The sequence below is a fragment of the Phragmites australis genome, chromosome 19 (assembly GCF_958298935.1).
Source record: "Phragmites australis chromosome 19, lpPhrAust1.1, whole genome shotgun sequence".
NCBI lineage: Eukaryota > Viridiplantae > Streptophyta > Magnoliopsida > Poales > Poaceae > Phragmites > Phragmites australis.
In genome coordinates this window covers 12,250,226-12,274,847 of record NC_084939.1, presented here as the reverse complement: position 1 = coordinate 12,274,847, position 24,622 = coordinate 12,250,226, and the positions used below count along the sequence as shown (strand labels likewise).

The 24,622-nt window shown below is 40.9% G+C and overlaps 2 protein-coding genes across 2 annotated transcripts; both read left to right on the top strand.

The window, feature by feature from the left end:
• Window positions 1-13,377: 13,377 nt before the first annotated feature.
• On the top strand, window positions 13,378-14,378 carry LOC133900900 (basic blue protein-like). The gene is made up of 2 exons (XM_062342178.1): window positions 13,378-13,626; window positions 14,088-14,378. Exons 1-2 carry the CDS (start codon window positions 13,452-13,454, stop codon window positions 14,291-14,293), a joined length of 381 nt encoding a protein of 126 aa, XP_062198162.1. The 5' UTR covers window positions 13,378-13,451; the 3' UTR covers window positions 14,294-14,378.
• An 8,388-nt stretch (window positions 14,379-22,766) lies between these two features.
• Window positions 22,767-23,855, top strand: LOC133900816 (basic blue protein-like). The gene is made up of 2 exons (XM_062342068.1): window positions 22,767-22,969; window positions 23,432-23,855. The coding sequence occupies exons 1-2, from the start codon at window positions 22,795-22,797 to the stop codon at window positions 23,635-23,637; spliced, it is 381 nt and encodes a 126-aa protein (XP_062198052.1). The 5' UTR covers window positions 22,767-22,794; the 3' UTR covers window positions 23,638-23,855.
• Window positions 23,856-24,622: the final 767 nt, after the last annotated feature.

Sequence of the window (24,622 nt, the reverse complement as noted above, 5' to 3'; positions counted from 1 at the left end):
GTATTGGTGAGAGAATAAACTCGATTAAATATATAATTTTTTAGAGATGATAAAAGGATACTCTTTGCTAAAGTATCGAATTGTCTCTCCTTGTTTGTGACACGTTGCTTCCTCCTCTCTTTCATGACTCTCCAGACATCTAAACATTTGGCTTGCAAATAACAAGTCATTAGAATTTTCCAATGGAGGAAATGAGTGCCATCAAAATGTGGAGCACTATCAGTATCTATCCCTACCCTGGACGTCACAACTCGCTAGGCGGTGAAGTCTAACGGACCAAAATGAGAACACTGCTCAAATGACAGATGAATTGTCATATCCTTGTGAAAGGTGTGAACTTTGGCTCTGATACCAATTGAAAGGATCAGTGACGTCCTTAGAGGAGGGTGAATTAGGACACTTAAAACTAATCGGCTCTAAAACCTTCAAAAGATAAATCGATATCAATTTCTATCTAAATGTGCTCTAATTTCATCTAGTGTGTCTACTCTACCATTTAAAGGTTTGCAATCTATAGCCAATCCTAGCAAACTACTCTATGAAGGTAAACATGCAAATATTGATTGCAAGAAGTAAATACGATAATGTAAAGATGGTAGAGAGAGCAAACTTAGCACAAAGAATTTTTACCACATGGTATTGATGCATAAACACCACCCCTAGTCCATGTTGAAGCAGCCACCTAGGCTATATCTCCTGGATGGCACCCGGTCATGGCCCTTGAGCCACCTAGACGTCAAGTAGGTTGAGCCACCAAGCCACTAAATAAGGCCTCACCACAAGACTCTCTTCCGGTCACTTGCTGCCATCTTCACTTTGGAGCTTGAGCTACCAAGACAAGGGTATCTACATTCCTGTACAAGAGTCTTGTTGCCGCTCCACACCAAATCGAAGGGTCAACAAGCTTGAGCCACCAAGGCCCAAGGTGTCGACGTGTCATCAAGACTCTAAGGTGCCGATGTACCACTTGGTACAAGCTAGGATCACTTCTTGATCTTCTCTGTAGGCAGCAACACCTAGCAACAACTCTCTTTAGGCCTATTAGCACTAATCATTGCCTAATCTTGTGCTTAATTGCCTTTGATGATCACTTTTAGCACTTTGGTACCTTGGATGTCTTCTTAAGTGTCTTTGAGCTTCTCTGGACTCCAGTACACTCAAATAGCCAAGTGGGGGGGGGGGGATATTTATAACATCAACTCCACAAACCAGCCGTTGCTCCAACAGACTGGGAACACATGATGATCTGGTGTCAACGACAGTACCAACACCGGGCCATCTAGTGTGTGCAACAGTATAAACTAGCCATTAAAACTCCACTCAAATACATTTATGAACATGGGATATTCCAGTGTAACCTTCAATTCCATCATCGGACCATCCGATGTGTATACTTGAGCCTAACCAAGCCACATCTCACTGTTTAATTTGTCTAGTGTGTATAACCCCTCTGATCACCGGACCATCTTGTGTGTACAACTTCTCACACCTCTGAAAACCTTCTGGAAAATCCTTTGGTGAATCCACCGATGCATTTTTCTCTTCATCGTTGGATCATCTGTTGAGTTCAAAGCTCTTCTGCACTGAAAACTTGCTCCATTAAAATGCTCCAGTGTGCACTTCTCCTTAACACCAGACCATCCGGTGTGTTGAACTGCAGAATCTCTTGTAAGACAAAATGATCTGGTGTGTGCACCAATCAGAGCACTAGAATATCCAGTGTACTCTTCTCCTTTTTTTCTCCTCTGAGCTGAAAAAATACTCCGACTCATACAAGAGCTAGAGCACTGGACCATCTGGTGAGGTCTATTTTCTTGAGACTTCTTCAATTCAATCACTCTTTGTCCTAGCTATGGTGGCTTCTTCATATATTGTATCCATGAGACCTACTAAAGCATATACTTAACAAATATATTAGTCCCATTAACTATGTTGTCATTAATCACCAAAATCACATACATTTCCTAAAAGGGCCATGTTCGGTAAAGGAGAGACTTCCAAAACTCTCTCCATTCCTTCATCTTTCTACACGGCATCGAGTAGATCTTAAGAATTCTTGTAATCCTCTTAGCTTATTTGTAAAAGAGCTCATAATTTTGTTAAATGAAAAAAAATTATATTTCTACTGCAATGCCTATGTGTGATTGTGAATCTTCATGAATACAAGAAATGTTTCAACAAGTGTTTGGCCTTTGAATTATGCCTTTTGAGTGGCTTAGGGAATTTCGAAGCTACTTGTCAGAACATTCATCGTGATCACCTTAGGTCAAACTTTGAGCTTAAAGTTTCTTAGATTTTAGGCACTCATGGACTCGATAAGGTTCTCCGCAGTCCCTCAAGATGTTCCTCCCTTCTCATCAGAAGTCAATTTTATGGCGCACATGACAAGTTTTTGTAGTCTGAGTAAATGTGAAGCCCCTAGTTGGTTATCGGGAGGGATTCTCGGATCGGCAGCATAAGAGTCCTATTGCGCTCATGGGTGTAGGTACCCAAATAATAGCTTATCTCAATTCTTAAGGCATTGGATCGAAATAAGGAGAAGTAATATATTGATCTATGTAAAATAATAACTAATATTACAAAATGTATCCTAGGTACTTACATATAAAACTTACGAAGCTGGTTGATATAACAAGAATTCTTAAGGACTTGACCATCTTCTATAGCTAACCTATATGACCCTAGTCGGTTACACTCAACCACCTTATAAGGTCCTTCTTCATGGTGAGTGTTTCCCTGCAAAACAAACGCTTAGTCAATTAAGTGTCAGGTACTAACCTGAGATCCTGCAGTTGTATGAGGTGTGGCTGCAGAGAGTCTCCAAGGAGGCCTAGCGGGTGACCGCCTGAGTTGCCAAACTCGAGATGGAGGCCGAAAAGTTGCACCACCAACTCTTCCAGGTGACTGCCGAGAAGGAAAAGGAGACGCTGAGCAGAAGGGCTAGATGAAGGGTATGTCTCTGATAACCCAAATGTGCCACCTCTTCACCTTGTCACTTTAACATGACACTCTGCATAACTCTTCGAGATCTAGGAAGCCATGGCCCAGGAGGGAGCCCAAATGACCACCACCTAGCAACAGCCCTCAACGTCTTCCAAGAGGTGCTTGCTCTGGTCAGGATCCAGGCGAAAGTTGCTAGCTATGGTGATGCAACCGGGCTGGCCACCTGGGCTACCAAGCTCATTGAGGTGTACGGGGCGGCTCCAAGGGAAGATGGTTGACCACCTCTCAAGCCAAGCCAGGAAGAGTGCAGAGCAAGCAGTCGCCTTTGTGCTGTCCATACTAAAGGCCCACTACCTGAACATCGACCCTGATGTTCTCCAGGATGGCTTTTGGGGAGGAGTTGGATGAGTTGTCAGCGTAGAAGGTGACCAGGCCGACCAAGGCCTTTGTGGACACAATGGACCTCAGACTTGGGTCCTTGCCATAGAATTTTTCCCCGCATTCTATAATAAAAACTTAGTAGCTTTGTTAGACTTGTACGGGTTTGTTATTTTGAATGCTTTTCACATTGGTGGGAGTACTCCACGCTGGATGCATTCCACAGCATATCATGAATTCTTTACTGACTTCTTCCTTCGATTAGTTCAGAACATGTTAATCAGTAGTTGGGGCGTTTATTATGACCAACCTTATGTCTACTTGAGTGGAAGGTGTCATAGCCCCTAGTCACTCGTGGAACGCGATAAGGAGCCTTTTCGCAACCCTGAGTTCGCAATGTAATGATCCTTCCCTTCTCGTTAGAAAATGTAATAAAGAGAAGAAAGCTCATATAGCCTTTTGGTCAAGGAAATCTTTTCACCGCCCTGGGAGCACGTATGGGATAAAGAATTTAAGAAGTAGCTTATCTCATTATTAGGCATGAGGATGCCAAATACTAGATTAAGCTGATAAGTAGGGACCCTATTACTTCAGGGGTAGTGTAGGCACTATTACATCGGTTCTGGACTTGTTGTGAACCAAGCCCCCAAATTTATAGGTTTGTGTCTCGAGGCAATGCTGTCACGATCATGACTAAGGCTTCTTGTTCACCTAGATCCTTGAGCTCTTAGGTTCCATGCTTAGTTAGTTTTAAGCTGTCATGTCGAGACTCTACTTATTGCAACAGAGACCTGCCTTGGGGCAACCCTGGATGGTAATGACCCCCTCGAGTCCTAGGATCTTCATGCATTGGTAAGCATAATGCCTGGTGGCCATGAAATTGGCCAGAGATGGTTGTTCCAAGATGGCGTCGTAAGCTGTCTCAATGTTGACCATATCGAACATAATTTTTTCCATCTAGAAGTTGTCATGCTTCTAAAAGGTAACAGGGAGCGATATACAGTTGATGGGAGTGGTTGAAGATCCGGGTACTATACCGTGGAAGGCTTGCATAACCAGCTTGATAGCAGATTATGGGATTTGCATCGCTTCGAGTGCGCCTGCGAAGAGGATGTTCAGGGAACCCCCTCCATCGATAATACTAGGGTGACCCTGCAGTTGTTGATCATAGGCTCGACCACTATCAGGAAGTAGCACGACCGTACGAAATTTTCTGGGCAGTCATCTTGGTCGAAAGAGATCTCGATGTTCGACCACTTGATGGCTTGGCAACCCTTGACGACAGCAGCTATGGCTTCTTAGGCTACTATCTTGTATTGCCACTTGAACTCGTCGAAAATAGAACCACGAAACATGTGGTCGACCATCCTCTCATCCGGCTAAAAAGGCATCTAGTCTGTGTCATCCTTATTGCTTCAAGAGCTGGAGACCCTGCTCTGGGCCATGACCGAGGTCTTCTTTCCTTTGGTCGCTTTGTTTCCATCCACCCTTACCATTTTCTTTCCAGAGGCAACACTCGTTGATGTTGTGGTTGTCGGTCTGGTGGAGGTCGCAACAAGGCTTACCGTCGTGTTCGTTAGAGCCTGGCATGAAGCTCTTGCCCCGGGAAGAACTGGAGCAATTATCAAGATGGGTGTTAGGTAGATCTACAAAAATTCATCATATTTAGGTTTCTTTCCATTACTTCCCATGGTGTTCTTCTTGCGCTTGCTCTTAACCATGTCATCGTTGAGTCCGGGTTGAGGACGCTTGATGCCCTGGGCTTTTTCCTTGATGAAGAGGAGTGTGTTTTCAACCTTGGCAGACTTATCAACGATCTTCATGAGCTCTTTGACCGTCTCGGTCTCCTTTCTGGCGATGTCTTCTATGCACCTTTGGCTCTTAAACCCCTAAGTGAACGCTTGGATGGCATCATAATTGTTGATCTTGGGGATGGTGTTCCGAATGTTGCTAAAGCAGGGCATGAACTCGCACAAGGTTTTGTTTTCTGTCTGCTCACAACAGTAGAGATCATTTTTCGTGCTAGGGTGAACGTAGATACCCTGGAAGTTAACTCCGAACACATTGCAAAGCTGCTCCCCAGATTATCCCTAACGATAGGTTGGTCAACCATGTCATGGCTGCTCATTCAAGGGCCATGGGGAGGTAATTTTCCATTACATTTTCATCCCCATAAGCCATATGGATGGCGTGGTATAGATCTGGAGGAACTCAATGGGATTCATGCCCCTAATGTACTTCTTGATCAACTCGGGGTGAAACCTAGCCACCCAACTCATGTTTCGTTTGTCTAGAGAAAAGGCCAGACACCCATTGATGGTTCCCTGCTTAGTCCTAGTAGCCTCGGGTGTTTTACCCATTTGGGTCAGAGATCGGCCCAGGCTTGAACAGTGCCGGGACGTCCCCTGATCAGATTATCGAGGGGCAGATGATGCCACCTCTGGTGTCTTCTATCGCCTCTACCAATCAATAACCTCGCGCAAATCATTGATCAAATTACCTCTATTTAGTGAGATTCGGTGGTGGTTGGGCACTCGGTTATCGTCTCAGGATGCCATGTTTCGGGTATTAACCTCGTGCAAGTCATTGATCAGATGACCTCTGTCTAGTGAGGGCCAGATAATAATTGTTGGCCTAGACAAGAACCTCTTTGGTCTTCCCAGTCATTGAATTCAGCTAGTCCTTGTTGGTGGGGGTTGTCAGATCAGTAGTCAGAGGACGCATTAGGGCCTCTTGTAGAAGGAGGAGCTTCTGCGATGTTGCAGATCAATAACGCCGAACCTCCTGCTGACGGTCAGGATACTGTATACCATGCACTCTATTTAGGTTCTAGTCCTAAGGAGGTGTGGCCACTAGAAGCTGACCGTCACCCAAACCTAGAGCAGGAGGGAGTTGAGAGTTTGTAGAATCATTACCACGATTGACTAGAACGTCACCCCTATCCCTGATGGTGAAGACTTCTCTGGGGTACTCTCCACTAAAGGAGGATTCTAGAACCATCATGGATTTTTTATTGGATTGCTTTAGATATGTATCTCTATAATCCATGTTGTCAAAAGTTGCGGTTAAAGACCAGACTTGTGGTGAATTGTGCATTCATGGTTGTCTTGGTAGCCAAGTGGTTCGAATTCAATGCCATAGTCCTTGGCTCATGATCCATAAAGTGACTTACCTCATCGTTAGAATCATCACCAGAAAGTTCTTCATCAAAGTTCACCCGTTCGATCGCTGGATCGTCGGTAGGAGGGTTGAAGTTGTTGTAGAACCCCTCATCGGAGAAACTGGTCCTCAGTGCAGGCTTGAGCGAAGTCGGCTGCATGTTCTGTGCAGAATCTTGAATACCTATTGTCATGATCTCCACGGACGATGCCAGCTGTCGATGATTGGTGAGTCACCGATCTTATGAATTTGTAGAATAGAAGGGAGATGCCTTGAGTAGACGAATCAAGGAACACACAGAGGCATTTTTAGATAGGTTTGAGTCTCTCTTAGGATAATAACTCTACGCTATGTTTGTCTTATATTGATCCGAATCTGTTACAAGGAGGTGCGTGGCTAGCCTAGAGGGATCTGACCTAGTCGAATGGCTTCTAATGACTTGGAGTCTTCCATCGCTTGTTGGCTTGACTTGTCCTTCACAGGGTCCATAGGCTCTGTATATATAGGGGTGTGTCGTACGTCATCGGGAGTCCTCCTTTCCGTTCTTGGAGATAAACTTCCCTATTTACAGAGTTACCTGTTTTCCAATAGGTAATCTCCTTTTATCCAGGTATTACCTTCCTGGAGATAGAGATATGCCCTGAGAATTATGGAAAACCCTGGGGTGCTTGGATATGGTAATAATCCAATAGTCATCGTTAGTTTTCATGCAAATTAAAAGGGGTTTAACAGGTTTGTTTGCTAATGCCACCACGAATTTCCTAAAAGGTATGTACCTTTATCCTTTCTTCATCCACTCTATAGATCCCAATACTTTTTTGCATCTATGTCCTTGACCTGGCGAACACTGAACCCCTAACACTGAACCCCTGCTCGCCCCCTCCTATGTGGCCTTGCCCTCTAAGTGCACCCTTACTCACTTTTGACTCCTCTCAGGTTGCATCAATCAACTTCTAGCACTTCTTACATAGTTCATATTAACACATCCTAGAGTACAAGGAGGCCACTAGCTATGTGAAAGAGTTGAAGTCGTTTAGTGAACCTCTAGTTGCACGAGGCCACAAATGGCTAGGTTACACTTGAAGTCATCAGGTAGCACATGGTCATAGAGGGCATAATTTTGACTACCTCAGAACGGATTATTACAAATGAATTTTAAACCCTATCATAGATAGTTGTAGGTTTTGTCTCTACAAAAGTGTTTATGATATTGACCTTGTTACAGATGATTTCAGAACCGTCTACAATACACCTACACGTGGATAATTTTTTTGGAAAACCATCTGTGCACAGTAAGGATCACAGATGGTTGCTTGTTAAAACCCGTCTGGGAGTAGTAAGAGACACAGACAATATTTGTAGAAACCTGTCTATGAGTAGTAAGAAACACATATAGTTTTTGTTTAAACCCGTCCGTGTTAATTATCATAGATGAAGTTTTTTAAAAAACTGTATGTGTCACCCTTTAAGTGAATTTGCTTCCTAGCTGTACAGCCAGAAGAAAATTTTCTTATAGGGGGAAAAGGACCACATAGATATAGACTTCATGATTCACAAATGAAACAACACATTGACACATTGTTCAGAATATCGATCTCACATTGTTCATAACACCGATCATAAATTGTTCAGAACAAAAAACATATGCATATCACAAAGGTTAAGAACATCACACATTATTCATAACACATAATCCTAACTGGTTAAACACAACCCTACCTATACATTATTGGTCGATCGATGCTATCTTCCAAAAAGATGAAATGATTGACATCATTGTGATGTCGTCTTCTAGAAAGACGAAAAGTGATCAATAAACTTGGGTCAAACGACGCCATCATTCAATAAGATGAGATGATAGACACTATCTCAGGCTTCTGCGTTTCAGCACAACATCAACCCAAGCATAATCTTCAATGAGCCGCTTGCAGTCATCCGGATCTTGTTGCACCTTGACTAGCTCACGCATGAGCTAGAACCAGACTGTGTTGCTACCAAACCATCATCAATGGTTCAGCAAGAAATGTGCAGTCAAGCCTATCTTGCAATTCATGAAAATGTCTCCATTGTGACGAACAATAATGGAGAAATTTCCATCCAAAAGAATAGAATGGAGAACGCGGTTGACAACATACACATGGTCGATGGAGGGGGCCTTCATAGTAGCGAAGAAGATGTAGTTCACCCGGCCGAAGTTGATGCCAAGCATCCGCACCGCCAAAGCCACCATAAGTACAACCCCTTCCTGCCACCTCCTAATTTCCGTGAACTATGCCATTGAAGATCTTCGACAGAAACAAGGCTCTGGCATCATTTACATAGATCAAAGCATTGAAAACCATACATAGAACAATATGATACTCACCTCGGTACGGTAAAAGGGATTTGGCCCCATCTGAGATCTCGCTTCTCTGGCACTGATGGTGAGTGAGGATGATGCTTTCTCAGTACAGTGGAACACATGATATGGCGAGTGAGGAAAAAAAACACTCCTCGTCACTTTATATTGAGGGGAGACGAACGGGTTGTGTGTGTGGAAAGCCAAAAGAGCCTGGGGAGACAAGCGAGTTGTGTGTGTGGGAAGCCAATAAGCCCAGGAAGATGAGCAATCAAATTTTAAAATGTTCATGGGCTTTAAATACAGACGGGTGTTTATAAAATTCGTCTGTGTCTACCTTATAGACACAAACGGATCTTACAACAAAACCATCTTTGAAAATATCACAGACATATTTTTCTAAAAGTCGTCTGTGTTTGTATGATACCCTACTGCAGAATACCTCATCAGTGTTGGTTCAAAATCACCATCAATGGCGGGTTTTGAACCGACACTGATTACTCGGCACTGATAGTTAATGACTATCAGTGCCGGGTATGGTACCGGAACTAAAAATTACTATCAGTGCTGGTTCCATCCTCGAACCGGCACTGATAATGAATTATCAGTGCTGGTTTCCTGTTAGGAACTGGCACTGATACTGATTATCATTGCCGGTTCAAAAATAGAACCGACAGTGATAGATATTCAACAGCCAAACAAATTGCAATATCCAAAATGCATTACATGCACATGCATCCATTCTTCTAATGTTTAAGTCACGAGAAACACTTAATACATTAATTCAAACTATAGGTATTTCTAAAATTACATCAAATACCATTACATGGATAGTTGATATCTAAAATTTCAACTCCAAATATTACATCAAAATGATTTAGTGCATAAATGAGCGCACTAGCTGTTGCTTCAAATGAAAGTTTCATTGGGCTTCTATAAATAACGGAACTGTTACTATCACACTGAAACTTAAGGTGTGACTGATACTTTCCTTCCTGGACCTTCCTGCATTGAGGAACAAGTAATGCATACCCCCACTGCTAGGAAAGAAGACATAAAATTGAAGTCAAGCTATGATTCACCCGCATCCGAGTGTTCCAGTAAAAATCCTACAGGCAAAGAGCAACAATATAGAAGAAAATTTTAATATTATTGAAATAATCCTAGCTACAAACTAGATGTTCATATCACCAACCGTTTCAACTACATGTAACCGCGAGAGCCTAGGAGTCATTGCAAACACACATTCTATTTAAACGCTTTCAATTTGAAATAGCTGTAGTCAGGAAACATGTATCCAAGTTGCACGTTAATCGATTGTAGAAGCGCATGGACAGTAGATCTTTCAGCCATAAGTCTTTGGTCTGTTTCGGAGCTTGATGTTGTTAAAGTGATATATCCTTCTATAGGAAAAGCAATACTGAGATAGTGATATTCATTTTATAGTTATCAGCCAATATTGTCGTCACCACAGATGGTGTGCCACCTAGGTTGCAATAATGTCATGTAGCCATTGTAGATGAGGAAGCATCTACATCAATCGGCATGTTAGTTTCTGAATTTGTTAACTGCTAAATGCAATATTAACTGACATTCTTATAATTTATAGCAAAGGGATTTTCATCTATGATTATGCAGATGTACCTAGGACAAGTCATAGGTACGTCTATATACCTAGAAAAAAATGCCAATACCATATCAATCGGCTCATGTGGATAATCTCGCAATTATGTCAAGTCATCAATTCCAAAACAAGGAAGTACCAAACTAGTTACTCATTGGGAAGTGATGATATCATCTAAAACACCGATATAGCGATACACATCTAATATCATGACATACATATCTAATAATAAGCCAACATATTTTGAACTAAAATACATATCTAATTTCAGGACCTAAATTGGCTAACTAAAATCCCTAACTATAATTTGCTAACTACAATTTGCTAATTATAATTTGCTAAATACAATTTACTAACTTGAATTTGAAAACTAACCCAGGTGTTTTGTGGCCCTTCCTGGTAAGAAGGGGATACATCGTTGAGGATTTGGAGGCCGGGAGTACGAGGGTGGTCACCCGGACCGAGGCGGCTGGATAGGATGGAGCGGCCGCCTCCACGCTACCTAGATCTACGCCCTCCACCTTCACTACCTCTGCTGCTCGCCATGGGGATGTCGAGGAGGCGACGATGGGCCGACGCGCAACGAGGATGAGGAGGCGACCAGCCGACGTGTGACAAGGAGGCTGCGGATGGGGAGGAGGCGGTGGTCAGGGAGGAGGAGCGATGTCAGGCTGAATGGAGTAAGCGAGGAGAGTTGCTAAGTGCTAGATATACAAATAACACATCCATCAGTGTCGGTTCTAGTTCTTACCAGCACTAATAGTCTGATTCTTGGCGCCACAATCGTGCTTCACGCACAAGAGTTTAAGAACCGACACTGATATATCAACAATACTGGTTACGCTTGAACCGACACTGATGAGGCGCTACTTAAGACCTGTTCTGTAGTAGTGATAGAAATAGATGAATTGATAAAAACTGTCTATGAGTTCATTTACACCTAGATGTTTTGTCAGTAACAGGTCTTAGGAAACCGTTAGTGATAGACCATCTGTTTTCAATGATTCTATAGTAGTGTCTTCTCGATGCCCGCTTCCAAGATGACCTGCATCGTCATCTCTACATTGTGAACCATTGCGCAGGCCAGAGACAATACAGAAGAGGGGGGAGGGGGTAATGGTGTTGTTTGTCTTTGTAGCAAAATCATAAGATCAAATTATGTGTCTTTTGTACATATGTATAAATCACAAGCATCAACTTGTGACTACTAGATTGAATGGCACAATATTTTGCCACTGCTGATTTGCATGTTTGTCATATTTTCTTGTTCCTTGTCCTAGGAATGTTTGGCGTATCTAGCATGCTAGGCGAATGCTGCACAGGAGAGATGGGGAGTTTGTGTTGGAGTCATGTCCCCCGACCTCATCTCCATGTGTCTCTATGTTGGGTATCATATATTGGATAGAACCACCAGATATAGCCACACAAGATGGCAAGAATACACAAATGAAACCACAATCAATATAGCTTTTAAATTCATCTATTTGTGACTTCATCCAATTAAGAATGATATATTAAGTAAATTTGTCTCAAAAGATTGTTTCTTAATGTTACAATTTTATTTATCTTTTGCTTATATATGTAGTTGTTGAGAATGCTGCTGAAAGCTATAGTGAATCATGTCAATATCTAAAAGCACGTTGTTTTGTGACCAAACATTGATTTGTATTTCTGAATATAATTGTTTTCATGGACTTATTTGTCAAAACAAAAGTGGTGTTTTGGAAAAGGAAATGATTCCCAAAACACAAATTTGACCATTGTTCGAATTTGTAGTTATTGTTTAATCAAAACCTAACAAAATTGCTGTTTTTTTATATATGAATTGAAATCTGTAGATATCGTTTTTGGCCAATTTAAGTATTTATATTTAGAAAAAGGAAAAAGTTTCAGTCACTGCATCGTCGTGAGATGCACAAAGCCTTGTTCGTTATTACATTATGTCACCTCATAGCTAAAAAGTGAGAAAGATAAAGTAATAAGTCACATAAAGAAAATCATCTAGCACACAACCTATTACTGAACCACTACCCGTTTTGGACGAAAAATTACATGGAACTTTCAATGCTTGGCATATCATGCGTGAGTCTCCCTCTCTTCCTCTTTTTACAAAAGCATCTACAAACTGAGTCAATAGGTGCCCCTAAAAAGAGCCTGTAAAAAAATATTGTTTTTTTTTTCAAATACAATATCGTTGTGGCATTTCCATCTAGCCCAAAATAAGGGCTTTTTTCAAATACAATATTGTTCCCCAGGCAGCTACTCAACATATGCATAATATTCCTAGGTTTATTGATACCTAAGGTGATTTTGACAATGCACCAAACTGAGGTAGCAAAGTGACAAACCGTTGGTTATCCAACATGTCACTATTTTTGTCAGTGGACAGAAGGCGGCATTGGAGCTAGCTGACATGCAAGCTTTTGATAGAGCTAGAGCATGTACTCCACTATACCTAATTAAAGCACAATTGAGTGTGTGAACCGACTGCGGGGAGTGCCCATAGGTTAAGCTCCTGGGTTCAAGTTAAATAAACAAAATGGTAGATACCGTTTGATTGTATATTTTGTATTGCCAGCATATAAAATTTGATCAATTGAATAGTGTTAGAGAGTGGGGACAGTAGAAAAACGTGAGAGAATATTTTTTTAGGTAAAAGATTGCACAATTAAGGTGAAACAACGAGACGCTAGTAGTGTTTTTTTATGGACAAAGGGAAGCCTGTTTATGCCTGATTACTCAGACACCACAAGAGCGTGGTGGAGCATGATACTTGCAACTTGCTGAGGAACCAAGAAGTACGTAGCATATGTGTATACGACACTATCACGTTCCACAATAATACTAGCGTGCATGTACACTAACAAGTAACAGCTAGCACGCAAAGAAACCACAGTATAAATAGGGATTGTGGCTAAGCTTGCGAAGCACAGCAAATTCAACCCGACAAAAACTTCTCTTTGTAGTTGCAAGTCGTGTGTAAGGTCTGAGCAAGCACATAAATACGCCATGGGAAGAGGCATGTGCAGTGCCAGCCTTGTGGCTCTAGGTTTCGCGCTCCTTGTCTGTTCAGCGATGGTGTCTGCTGAAACCTATGTCGTTGGAGATTCAAAGGGCTGGGGCTTGTCTGTGTCGTATGACAGCTGGTCTAACGGAAAGCCCTTCGCTGCTGGTGACACGATCGGTAGACTCTCTCTGTCACTCTCACTCTCCCCCTCTCGTTCGTAAGTTCAACATGTTTAGATAGGCATGAATTCCATCCAATCCATTGGGGTTGGTGGGAAAAATGAGCTAAAATATTCATTGCCGATCCGAAGAAGGATTTGGTTTAATCTCTTGCTATTCCAACTAACCCCAAAAAAGGCATACGGAACTTGGCCTTTTATAATGAAGTTAAGGCTAAATAGAGGGGTCCATCTTTTTACATATCTTTGATAAGCAAAATGAACTCTCAATTTTTCAAATGGTATGTCATGGGTGGTAAACATGCACGCTGCTTATACAGTATGCAAACAGTGTGCTTACCCGCGTTCCAATCAGAAGAAAGTTGAAGGACACAATTCTTTATGGGTTATTAAGAAAACAAATCCAAGAACCCTCAGTTAGTATAACCCTGGGAAATGAAATTAATCCTTGTGCTTGCAGTTTTCAATTTCCTGGCAGGCGTGCACAACGCGGTGGCCGTGGGCGCGTCGGAGTACCAGAGCTGCAAGGTGCGCAGTGCCGCAGACTCAGCCGCGATGGCATCTGGCACCGCCAAGTTTGATCTCAAGAAGGGCGTGAACTACTTCATCTGCGGCGTCCCCGGCCACTGCGCTGCCGGGATGAAGCTCCGAGTTGTCGCCAACTGATGGAGGATCAGCTAAAAAAAACTGCTATATATGTGTGTGCATGCATGTTGTGTGTCCCCTTAAATAACCTGCACCCATGCATGGATCGGACTTATATAGCCAGTTCACGGGACGAATTAGCTAGCTCTGTGTGCTACTACTAGTGCTTGAATCTGGGACTTTAGCGTTTGCCATGCTTGTACGCAAGTCCTAAATAATGGTACGCTATGTGATGGACTTTGTGATAATTTGCTACCGGTTGCTGTTATTATCTATTTTTGCTTGCACATATATATTCTGCATCAGTTTTTCAATGCATAGCCGTACAAGTCTTATTGAAAGAAGCCATTTCATGATATAAGTCAGATGATACTTTGGAAGATGAGTAAAATACCTACACTAGTGGTCCTATGGAGTGTCACTATGATAGAAAGATCATTCATTGACGGTTTAGAACCGTTTTTATAGTCGGTTTCCTATCCGCCATGCTCAAGGTCAGTAAAATTCTGGTCATTTGTAAAACTGATTAATACATTCAGTTTATATTCCAACCGTTAGTGATATTATTTCTAGAGAAATGAATATTTCGATGATAATAAATGGAAAATTAAAAAAAATCTCACAGCCTCTTGACTCCGCGTGAGCTCACAGATAGGATAAGTGTTCTTTTGATCCTCTTTTGCGCGTGTACACTTGATCATAAGAAAATTTTCAATTTTCATTTTTGCACAACTATTCAAGTAATTCAGAATATTCTTTATTATTTTAAAAACCCATGCATGGATTGGACTTATATATATATCCAGTTCAGTGGACGAATTAGCTAGCTCTGAGTGCTACTACTAGTGCTTGAATCTGGGACTTTTGCGCTTGCCATGCTTGTACGTAAGTCCTAAATAATGGTACTCTGTGTTATCGACGTTGTGTTAATTTGCTACCAGTTGCTGTTATTATCTATTTTTGCTTGCATATATGTTCTGCATCAGTTTTCCAATACATAGCTGTACAGGTCTTATTGAAACAAGCCATTTCATGATATAAGTCAGATGATACTTTGGACGATGAGTAAAATGCACTAGTGATCCTATAATTTGTCTGGAGTATCACTATCACAGAAAGATTATTCATTGACGGTTTAGAACCGTTTTTATAGTCGGTTTCCTATCCATCGTGCTAAAGGTCAGTAACAATCTGGCCATGTGTAAAACTGATTATTACATTCAGTTTGCAAACCGTTAGTGATATTATTTCAAGAAAACTAAGTATTTCGAATATGAAAAACCAGAAAATTTAAAAAATACCACAGCCTCTTGACTCCGTGCAAACTCATCTAACCATATCACCTTGCATAGATTGCTACCATTGACACGATAAGTATTCCTTTTGATCTTCTTTTGTGTGTGTACACGTGATCATAAGAAAATTCTCAGTTTTCATTTTTGCACAACTACTCAAGTAAATAAAAATATTCTTTATTATTTTAAAACCAACTTCCCAGTATCAAATTCAATTTTTGGTAAGTTAAAATATTATTGGTGATTGTTCCAATTTTAGAACCATTAGTGATAATCCATTACGTATAAAATATTAATTATGAAAATATTTTACTAAAATAATTATTTTTGAAACTACTATCACTAAAGGTTCAAACAAAATTCCGTCAGTGATAATCTTGTTGACATGGATTTTAGCTTAGACTTAAATATATGCAATATTTAATAAAATAATATTGGTGTCTAAAATCTATTTGAATATATATGAAATAAATAAACAATGTAAAAAATCATTTATAAAAAAGGGAAATTAATATGAGCCGTATCAGCGGTGAAACTATAATGCGCTCAAGAACAAAATGTGCATGGTTGTTGAAAGGTGTATCCGTACATATAGGCGAACATAGCTTATACTAATAAGATTGTGGCCCGCTAGTCAACCACCATGCTCATTTAGGCGTAAAATGATGACGGCACAATGGGTTATTTTACTTGCATATAGAAAATATCATCTTGACTAATTAACTAACTAATGAGATGAAAGATGAAAACATGCATGAGAAAACGGTGATGAAAAGGAAAGGAAATATAAAAAATAATGAAAACGGTACTGAAAACACTACTATAGAACGGGTCATGTGTAGCCTCCCATCAATACCGGTTTAATAGTAACCGCTATTGAAGACGTATCAGTGCCGGTTCTTAAACTCCCATGCATTAACAACGACAGAAGAGCACTATCAGTACCGGTTCTTAGCTAGAACCAGCACTGATATATCATTATCAGTTCTAACCACGAACCGATACTGTAGTTGAATATCAGTGTCGGTTACAGTCGCAACTAGAACTGAAGGTACTTGGACTCAAAATTTTACTTGAATCACGTTTTGGCTCGCTCTCGCGTCCATCGGCTCTGATCGCTCCACTATCTCTTCCTCACGCGTCCTCCACCACAAGTCCACAAGCTAGCATCTCTCTCCACCTTATCTCTTGCGCCGCAACTTCACACCGCTCCTCCTCTCCTACGTTGCCACCCACCAGGTCGCCGGCGCAAGTACCATCCAGCTCCCCTTCCACTTCACACCGCTCCTCCTCTCTTGCGCCTCATCAGTGCTACAGAACACCAATCTGATACATCAGTGCTGATTCCAACCACGAACCGGCACTAATAGTGTCTATCAGTGTCGGTTCCATATACCAACCGGGATTGATGGGGTGCTCTAGTATAAAGCCCACCTTCTCCCCCAAGCGCGACCAGAGCCGTCGCAAGCCCACCAGAATAGCGCCGATTGCAATCATTGCCATCTCTATGGTTGGAGGATTCAAGATTTGAAGGAGTCAAGTGCTATAAGGTTAATAAGATGATCTATATTTCTTTTTTAGATAGATTTACTTGGTAGATTGCTCTAGGGTTGATAGTTGGTGCTTGTTCTATAGTTATGGATTTAGAGAAGCAATTGAGATCTAATTTAGGAGAAGTTTGCAACTTTGTCATTATTAGATGTATAGAGATGATCTACATTTGATTCTTAGCTGGATTTAGTTGCTATATTGCTCTAATTTGAATTTAGGTAGTTGTTCCTTGGTGTTAAATTTTGGAATGAGCAAGAGCTCCAATATGCTATAAATTAGAGAAAGATCGCTATTTTATCATTGTAGATGATTTAAGGAGTAGATTAATAGTCACATGTAAATATATGTGGGTGCGTACATTGAAATCTATGAACAATTAGGATCAACTAATTTATGGTAACCTATATGCAGTGATCACTGGATTCTCCTTATCATCTAGCCAGACATTAGCAAGATCGTTGCCTTCGAATCACAAAATAATCCAAAAGAAACCTACCCACCCGTCATTGACTTTTTACAAAGGTAAAACCTGACCATTTCGTTATTGCTCTGGTAATATTTGACTTGATTGAATCTAAGTCTACTTACGGTAATAATCACACACATGCAGAGTGTACCTACGATACATCAAGAAGAGTGTTAGACACCGGCCAGTCGCGAAAAAATGGATTGTCTGGCATGACTTTCCTTATAGGAAGAATGGCCTACACAATAATTTATGTGATTTTTATATAATGGAATTCAAGCACAGATTCAACGGAGACGCGTTATACCAGGTGGTCGATGCTAAGGTATACGACATACATCTTGATGACTAATTTTTAGGTCCGATACCTGTTCATAAGGATTGATTTCTGCAATTCTTGAAATTGTAGCTCCTCGTGCTATCCAGAGATCGACAAATGACCATTGAAATCAACGCACTTCAAGAACAACTTGTCGAGTTCATCGATGACCAAGTTATCAGTCCAACAGATGAGTTCCTTGAATTTGGCTCCTCTCTCTTGTTACCTTCATCTAATAAGAAAAAACAGAGTTCAGAACATTTGATTAGCAAGAAACCTTAAACTCTTTTTCATTGTTGTAATGAAATCTCACACGTATGCGCTGTATATATACTATGACAAAACTTGATGTTTTAAAAATAAAATTTATATGTGCTTGTGTATATATGCTGCGATAAAATTTAACGTCTCGTAAATTAAATTTATATGTGTGTGTCTATAAATATACCGTATGCTGGCAACGGCCAAAATTTGAAAATGCCACGGTATTAGTGGCAACTGCCACATTTTGAAAAGGGCGGGAAATACCTATCGGTGCCAGTTGGTACAAACAAACCAACACTAATAGGTGTACTATCAGTGTCGGTTCGATCCACAAACCGATATTGATAGTGATTTTTAGTGCTAGTTCTATATCCAGTATTGATAACCACAGACTATCAGTGCCGAGTAATCAGTGTCAGTTCAAAACCCGCCACTGATGACGATTTTGAACCGACATTGATTGAAGTATCTGGAGTAGTGAAAGGAAGAAAATATAGGTATGTCCAACAGCTGAATGCGTGCATGCATTGTTAAATGTTAAGTGCTTCTCTAAGTGTCCAGGTAAAGAAAACAGAAGGAGATCGACGTATCAGCCGAAGACATGCATGCAAGTAAATAATCATTTCCTTAATTAAACTGTGATTAGCAAATAAACATACGAGAGAAACGCATGTTGCCAAGGAAACACACGTAGTGCACGAAGCTAGCACTGACAAGGAGATTAGCAATAAATAAACAAATAAAAGAAAAGGACAAAGGGATGTCCATGCAAGCCTGCATAATGGGAGTGGAAACCTCCACTACTGCACGTCCTGTACGCATGCAGACTATAGCTAGCTATCCGCCGGTTAAGTCCCCACAAAAACAAATATTAGCAAATAAACAGAAGGAAAAGAGAAGTGGGAGGTTACAGTAGTATCCAACCCTCAAGGCAGCTGCTGCCCAATCGGCTCAATAAATAGAGGGTCACAGTGATCACTGAGGGGGGACTTGAGAGAGAGAACACCGAAAGGCTGCCCCTGAGTTCTACAAACCAAACACTCGACAAAGGCTGCTGGGAGAGAGTTCACGCAAGAGCATTCAAAGGCTGTGTTCGCGTGACGGCGTGAGGACGGCAAGGCAAAGAGCACCGAATGGCTGTTCAAGGGAGGGCTGTGGAAGAGGCTGTTGGCACGAGAGTACAAGGGCTTTAGCGTGACAGCTTCTGCAACATCAAACACTCATCGGCAAGCGATATCAAGAAGAAACACCATCAGCAGCAGCAAGCAATCAAGAAGCTGTTGTGCGCACGGAGGTTCTAAGGAAGGTGAGAGACGTACTCCATTTGCTTGTTGCCTTTGATTTGGTCGTCATGATACAAACCATAAGAGCATCCTTCCTTTCTCCCATATATATTATATATTGTTCTTGCTACGCCATATTTTTTCCTTTCATGAGGATATTATGCCCCTCTGTTCGGTCTAGCTAAAGGATACGAGCTGAACAGAGGCTTGAGTCTCGAATCTTCGTTCGGTCCCTATGATGATACAAATTAAGGCCCAGGGATAATAATTTCAACACCTAGCTTGGTCCTCTAAGTTGGATATAAGCCTAGGATGTTCAATATTATCCGTGCTCTCTATATTCATGTGCATATATGATACTGTTATGCGTTGTTTTCTTATTCGTATTCATAAAGGATGTTATGCCCCTTTGTTTGGTTTAGTAATTAGTGGATGCAGGCTGAAGAGAGGCTTGAGTCTCAAATCTACGTTCGGTCCCTACGATGATACAAACTAAGGCATGTGCAAAATGATAGCGTCACCAAAATTCCATATGGGCTGCCATTACTACACAACAGCACATCACTGTCGGCTCTAAAACCACCTTCACTGCTAGTTTTACAGCCAGCAGTGAGGGGACTATCACTGTCGGCTCGAGAGACCGACAGTGAAGGAGTTATCAGTGCCCGGCTGAATGCTTCAGTCGACAATGATGATGGAGAAATCACTGCTGGCTGAAGGCTTCAACCAACATTGATGCATTGGGAATAACTACTGTCTGAAGGCTTTAGCCGATAGTGATGATAGAGGAATCACTACCGGCTAAAGGCTTTAGCCGGTAGTGATGCTTTGGGAATCACTGCCTGCTGAATGCTTCAGCCGGCAGTGTTTTGCCTCTCCTCCCTCCCTGTGCTCCTTCTCTCTGTCCTCTCTCTATCTCCTCGATCTCTCAGTCTCTCTCCTTCTCAATACATGCATACAATGAGACATATATTTAATATAAATTAATAATAAAGTCACATTTATTAATACATAGTAATTCATGTCATATTTGAGTGAACACATATTACAAGTCATAGGCATCGACAAACACACATATATACATAATAGTTCTCACAGGTCACCCCTCGAAAACCGGCACTGATAGTTCGATTCTTGGCGCTACAATCGTGCTTCATGCACAGGAGTTTAAGAACCGACACTGATACATCAATAATACTGTTTACGCTTGAACCGACACTGATGAGGTGCTACTTATGACCTATTCTGTAGTAGTGATAGAAACAAATGAATTTATAAAAACTGTCTATGAGTTCATTTACACCTAGATGTTTTGTCAGTAACAGGTCCTAAGAAACCGTCAGTGATAGACCATCTGTTTTCAATGATTCTATGGTAGTGTCTTCTCGATGCCCGCTTCCAAGATGACCTGCATCGTCATCTCTACATCGTGAACCATTGCGCAGGCCAGAGACAATACAGAAGAGGGGGGGGGGGGGTAATGGTGTTGTTTGTCTTTGTAGTAAAATCATAAGATCAAATTGTGTGTCTTTTGTACATATTTATAAATCACAAGCATCAACTTGTGACTACTAGATTGAATGGCACGATATTTTGCCACTGCCGATTTGCATGTTTGTCATATTTTCTTGTTCCTTGTCCTAGGAGTGTTTGGCGTATCTAGCATGATAGGCAAATGCTGCACAGGAGAGATGGGGAGTTTGTGTTGGAGTCATGTCCCCCGACCTCATCTCCATGTGTCTCTATGTCGGGTATCATATATTGGATAGAACCACCAGATATAGCCACACAAGATGGCAAGAATACACAAATGAAACCACAATCAATATAGCTTTTAAATTCATCTATTAGTGACTTCATCCATTTAAGAACGATATATTAAGTAAATTTGTCTCAAAAGATTGTTTCTTAATGTTACAATTTTATTTATCTTTTGCTTATATATGTAGTTGTTGAGAATGCTGCTGAAAGCTATAGTGAATCATGTCAATATCTAAAAGCACGTTGTTTTGTGACCAAACATTGATTTGTATTTCTGAATATAATTGTTTTCATGGACTTATCTGTCAAAACAAAAGTGGTGTTTTGGAAAAGGAAATGATGCCCAAAACACAAATTTGACCATTGTTCGAATTTGTAGTTATTGTTTAATCAAAACCTAACAAAATTGCTGTTTTTTTATATATGAATTGAAATCTGTAGATATCGTTTTTGGCCAATTTAAGTATTTATATTTAGAAAAAGGAAAAAGTTTCAGTCACTGCATCGTCGTGAGATGCACAAAGCCTTGTTCGTTATTACATTATGTCACCTCATAGCTAAAAAGTGAGAAAGATAAAGTAATAAGTCACATAAAGAAAATCATCTAGCACACAACCTATTACTGAACCACTACCCGTTTTGGACGAAAAATTACATGGGGCTTTCAATGCTTGGCATGTCATGCGTGTCTCCCTCTCTTCCTCTTTTTGCAAAAGCATCTAGAATCTAAGTTAATAGGTGCCTCTAAAAAGAGCCTGTAAAAAAATATTGTTTTATTTTCAAATACAATATCGTTGCGGCATTTCCATCTAGCCCAAAATAAGGGTTTTTTTCAAATACAATATCGTTCCCCAGTCAGCTACTCAACATATGCATAATATTCCTAGGTTTATTGATACCTAAGATGATTTTGACAATGCACCAAACTGAGGTAGCAAAGTGACAAACCGTTGGTTATCCAACATGTCACTATTTTTGTCAGTGGACAGAAGGCGGCATTGGAGCTAGCTGACATGCAAGCTTTTGATAGAGCTAGAGCATGTACTCCACCATACCTAATTAAAGCACAATTGAGTGTGTGAACCGACTGCGGGGAGTGCCCATAGGTTAAGCTCCTGGGTTCAAGTTAAATAAACAAAATGGTAGATACCGTTTGATTGTATATTTTGTATTGCCAGCATATAAAATTTGATCAATTGAATAGTGTTAGAGAGTGGGGAGAGTAGAAAAACGTGAGAGAATATTTTTTTTAGATAAAAGAATGCACACTTAAGGTGAAACAACGAGACGTTAGTAGTGTTTTTTTATGGACAAAGGGAAGCTTCTTCATGCCAGATTACTCAGACACCACAAGAGCGTGGTGGAGCATGATACTTGCAACTTGCTGAGGAACCAAGAAGTACGTAGCATATGTGCATACGACACTATCACGTTCCACAATAAAACTAACGTGCATGTACACTAACAAGTAACAACACGCAAAGAAACCACAGTATAAATAGGGATTGTGGCTAAGCTTGCGAAGCACAGCAAATTCAACCCGACAAAACTTCTCTTTGTAGTTGCAAGCACATAAATACGCCATGGGAAGAGGCATGTGCAGTGCCAGCCTTGTGGCTCTAGGTTTCGCGCTCCTTGTCTGTTCAGCGATGGTGTCTGCTGAAACCTATGTCGTTGGAGATTCAAAGGGCTGGGGCTTGTCTGTGTCGTATGACAGCTGGTCTAACGGAAAGCCCTTCGCTGCTGGTGACACGATCGGTAGACTCTCTCTATCACTCTCACTCTCCCCCTCTCGTTCGTAAGTTCAACATGTTTAGATAGGCATGAATTCTATCCAATCCATTGGGGTTGGTGGGAAAAATGAGCTAAAATATTCATTGCCGATCCGAAGAAGGATTTGGTTTAATCTCTTGCTATTCCAACTAACCCCAAAAAAGGCATACGGAACTTGGCCTTTTATAATGAAGTTAAGGCTAAATAGAGGGGTCCATCTTTTTACATATCTTTGATAAGCAAAATGAACTCTCAATTTTTCAAATGGTATGTCATGGGTGGTAAACATGCACGCTGCTTATACAGTATGCAAACAGTGTGCTTTCCCGCGTTCCAATCAGAAGAAAGTTGAAGGACACAATTCTTTATGGGTTATTAAGAAAACAAATCCAAGAACCCTCAGTTAGTATAACACCTGGGAAATGAAACTAATCCTTGTGCTTGCAGTTTTCAATTTCCAGGCAGGCGTGCACAACGCGGTGGCCGTGGGCGCGTCGGAGTACCAGAGCTGCAAGGTGCGCACTGCCGCAGACTCAGCCACGATGGCATCTGGCACCGCCAAGTTTGATCTCAAGAAGGGCGTGAACTACTTCATCTGCGGCGTCCCCGGCCACTGCGCCGCCGGGATGAAGCTCCGAGTTGTCGCCAATTGATGGAGGATCAGCTAAAAAAACTGCTACACATGCGTGTGCATGCATGTTGTGTGTCCCCTTAAATAACCTGCACCCATGCATGGATTGGACTTATATAATATCCAGTTCAGGGGACGAATTAGCTAGCTCTGAGTGCTACTACTAGTGCTTGAATCTTGGACTTTTGCGCTTGCCATGCTTGTACGTAAGTCCTAAATAATGGTACGCTGTTTTATCGACGTTGTGTTAATTTGCTACCAGTTGCTGTTATTATCTATTTTTGCTTGCATATATGTTCTGCATCAGTTTTCCAACACATAGCCGTACAGGTCTTATTGAAACAAGCCATTTCATGATATAAGTCAGATGATACTTTGGAAAATGAGTAAAATACACTAGTGATCCTATAATTTGTCTGGAGTATCACATATCACAGAAAGATTATTCATTGACGGTTTAGAACCGTTGTTATAGTCGGCTTCCTATCCATCGTGCTAAAGGTCAGTAACAATCTGGCCATGTGTAAAACTGATTATTACATTCAGTTTGCAAACCGTTAGTGATATTATTTCAAGAAAACTAAGTATTTCGAAGATGAAAAATCAGAAAAATTAAAAAATATCACAGCCTCTTGACTCCGCGCAATCTCATCTAACCATATCACCTTGCATAGATTGCTACCTTTGACACGATAAGTGTTCCTTTTGATCTTCTTTTGTGTGTGTACACGTGATCATAAGAAAATTCTCAGTTTTCATTTTTGCACAACTATTCAAGTAAATAAAAATATTCTTTATTATTTTAAAACCCACTTCCCAGTATCAAATAACAATTTTTGGTAAGTTAAAATATTATTGGTGATTGTTCCAATTTTAGAACCATCAATGATAATCCATTACGTATAAAATATTAATTATGAAAATATTTTACTAAAAAAATTATTTTTGAAACTACTATCACTAAAGGTTCAAACAAAATTCCGTCAGTGATAATATTGTTGACATGG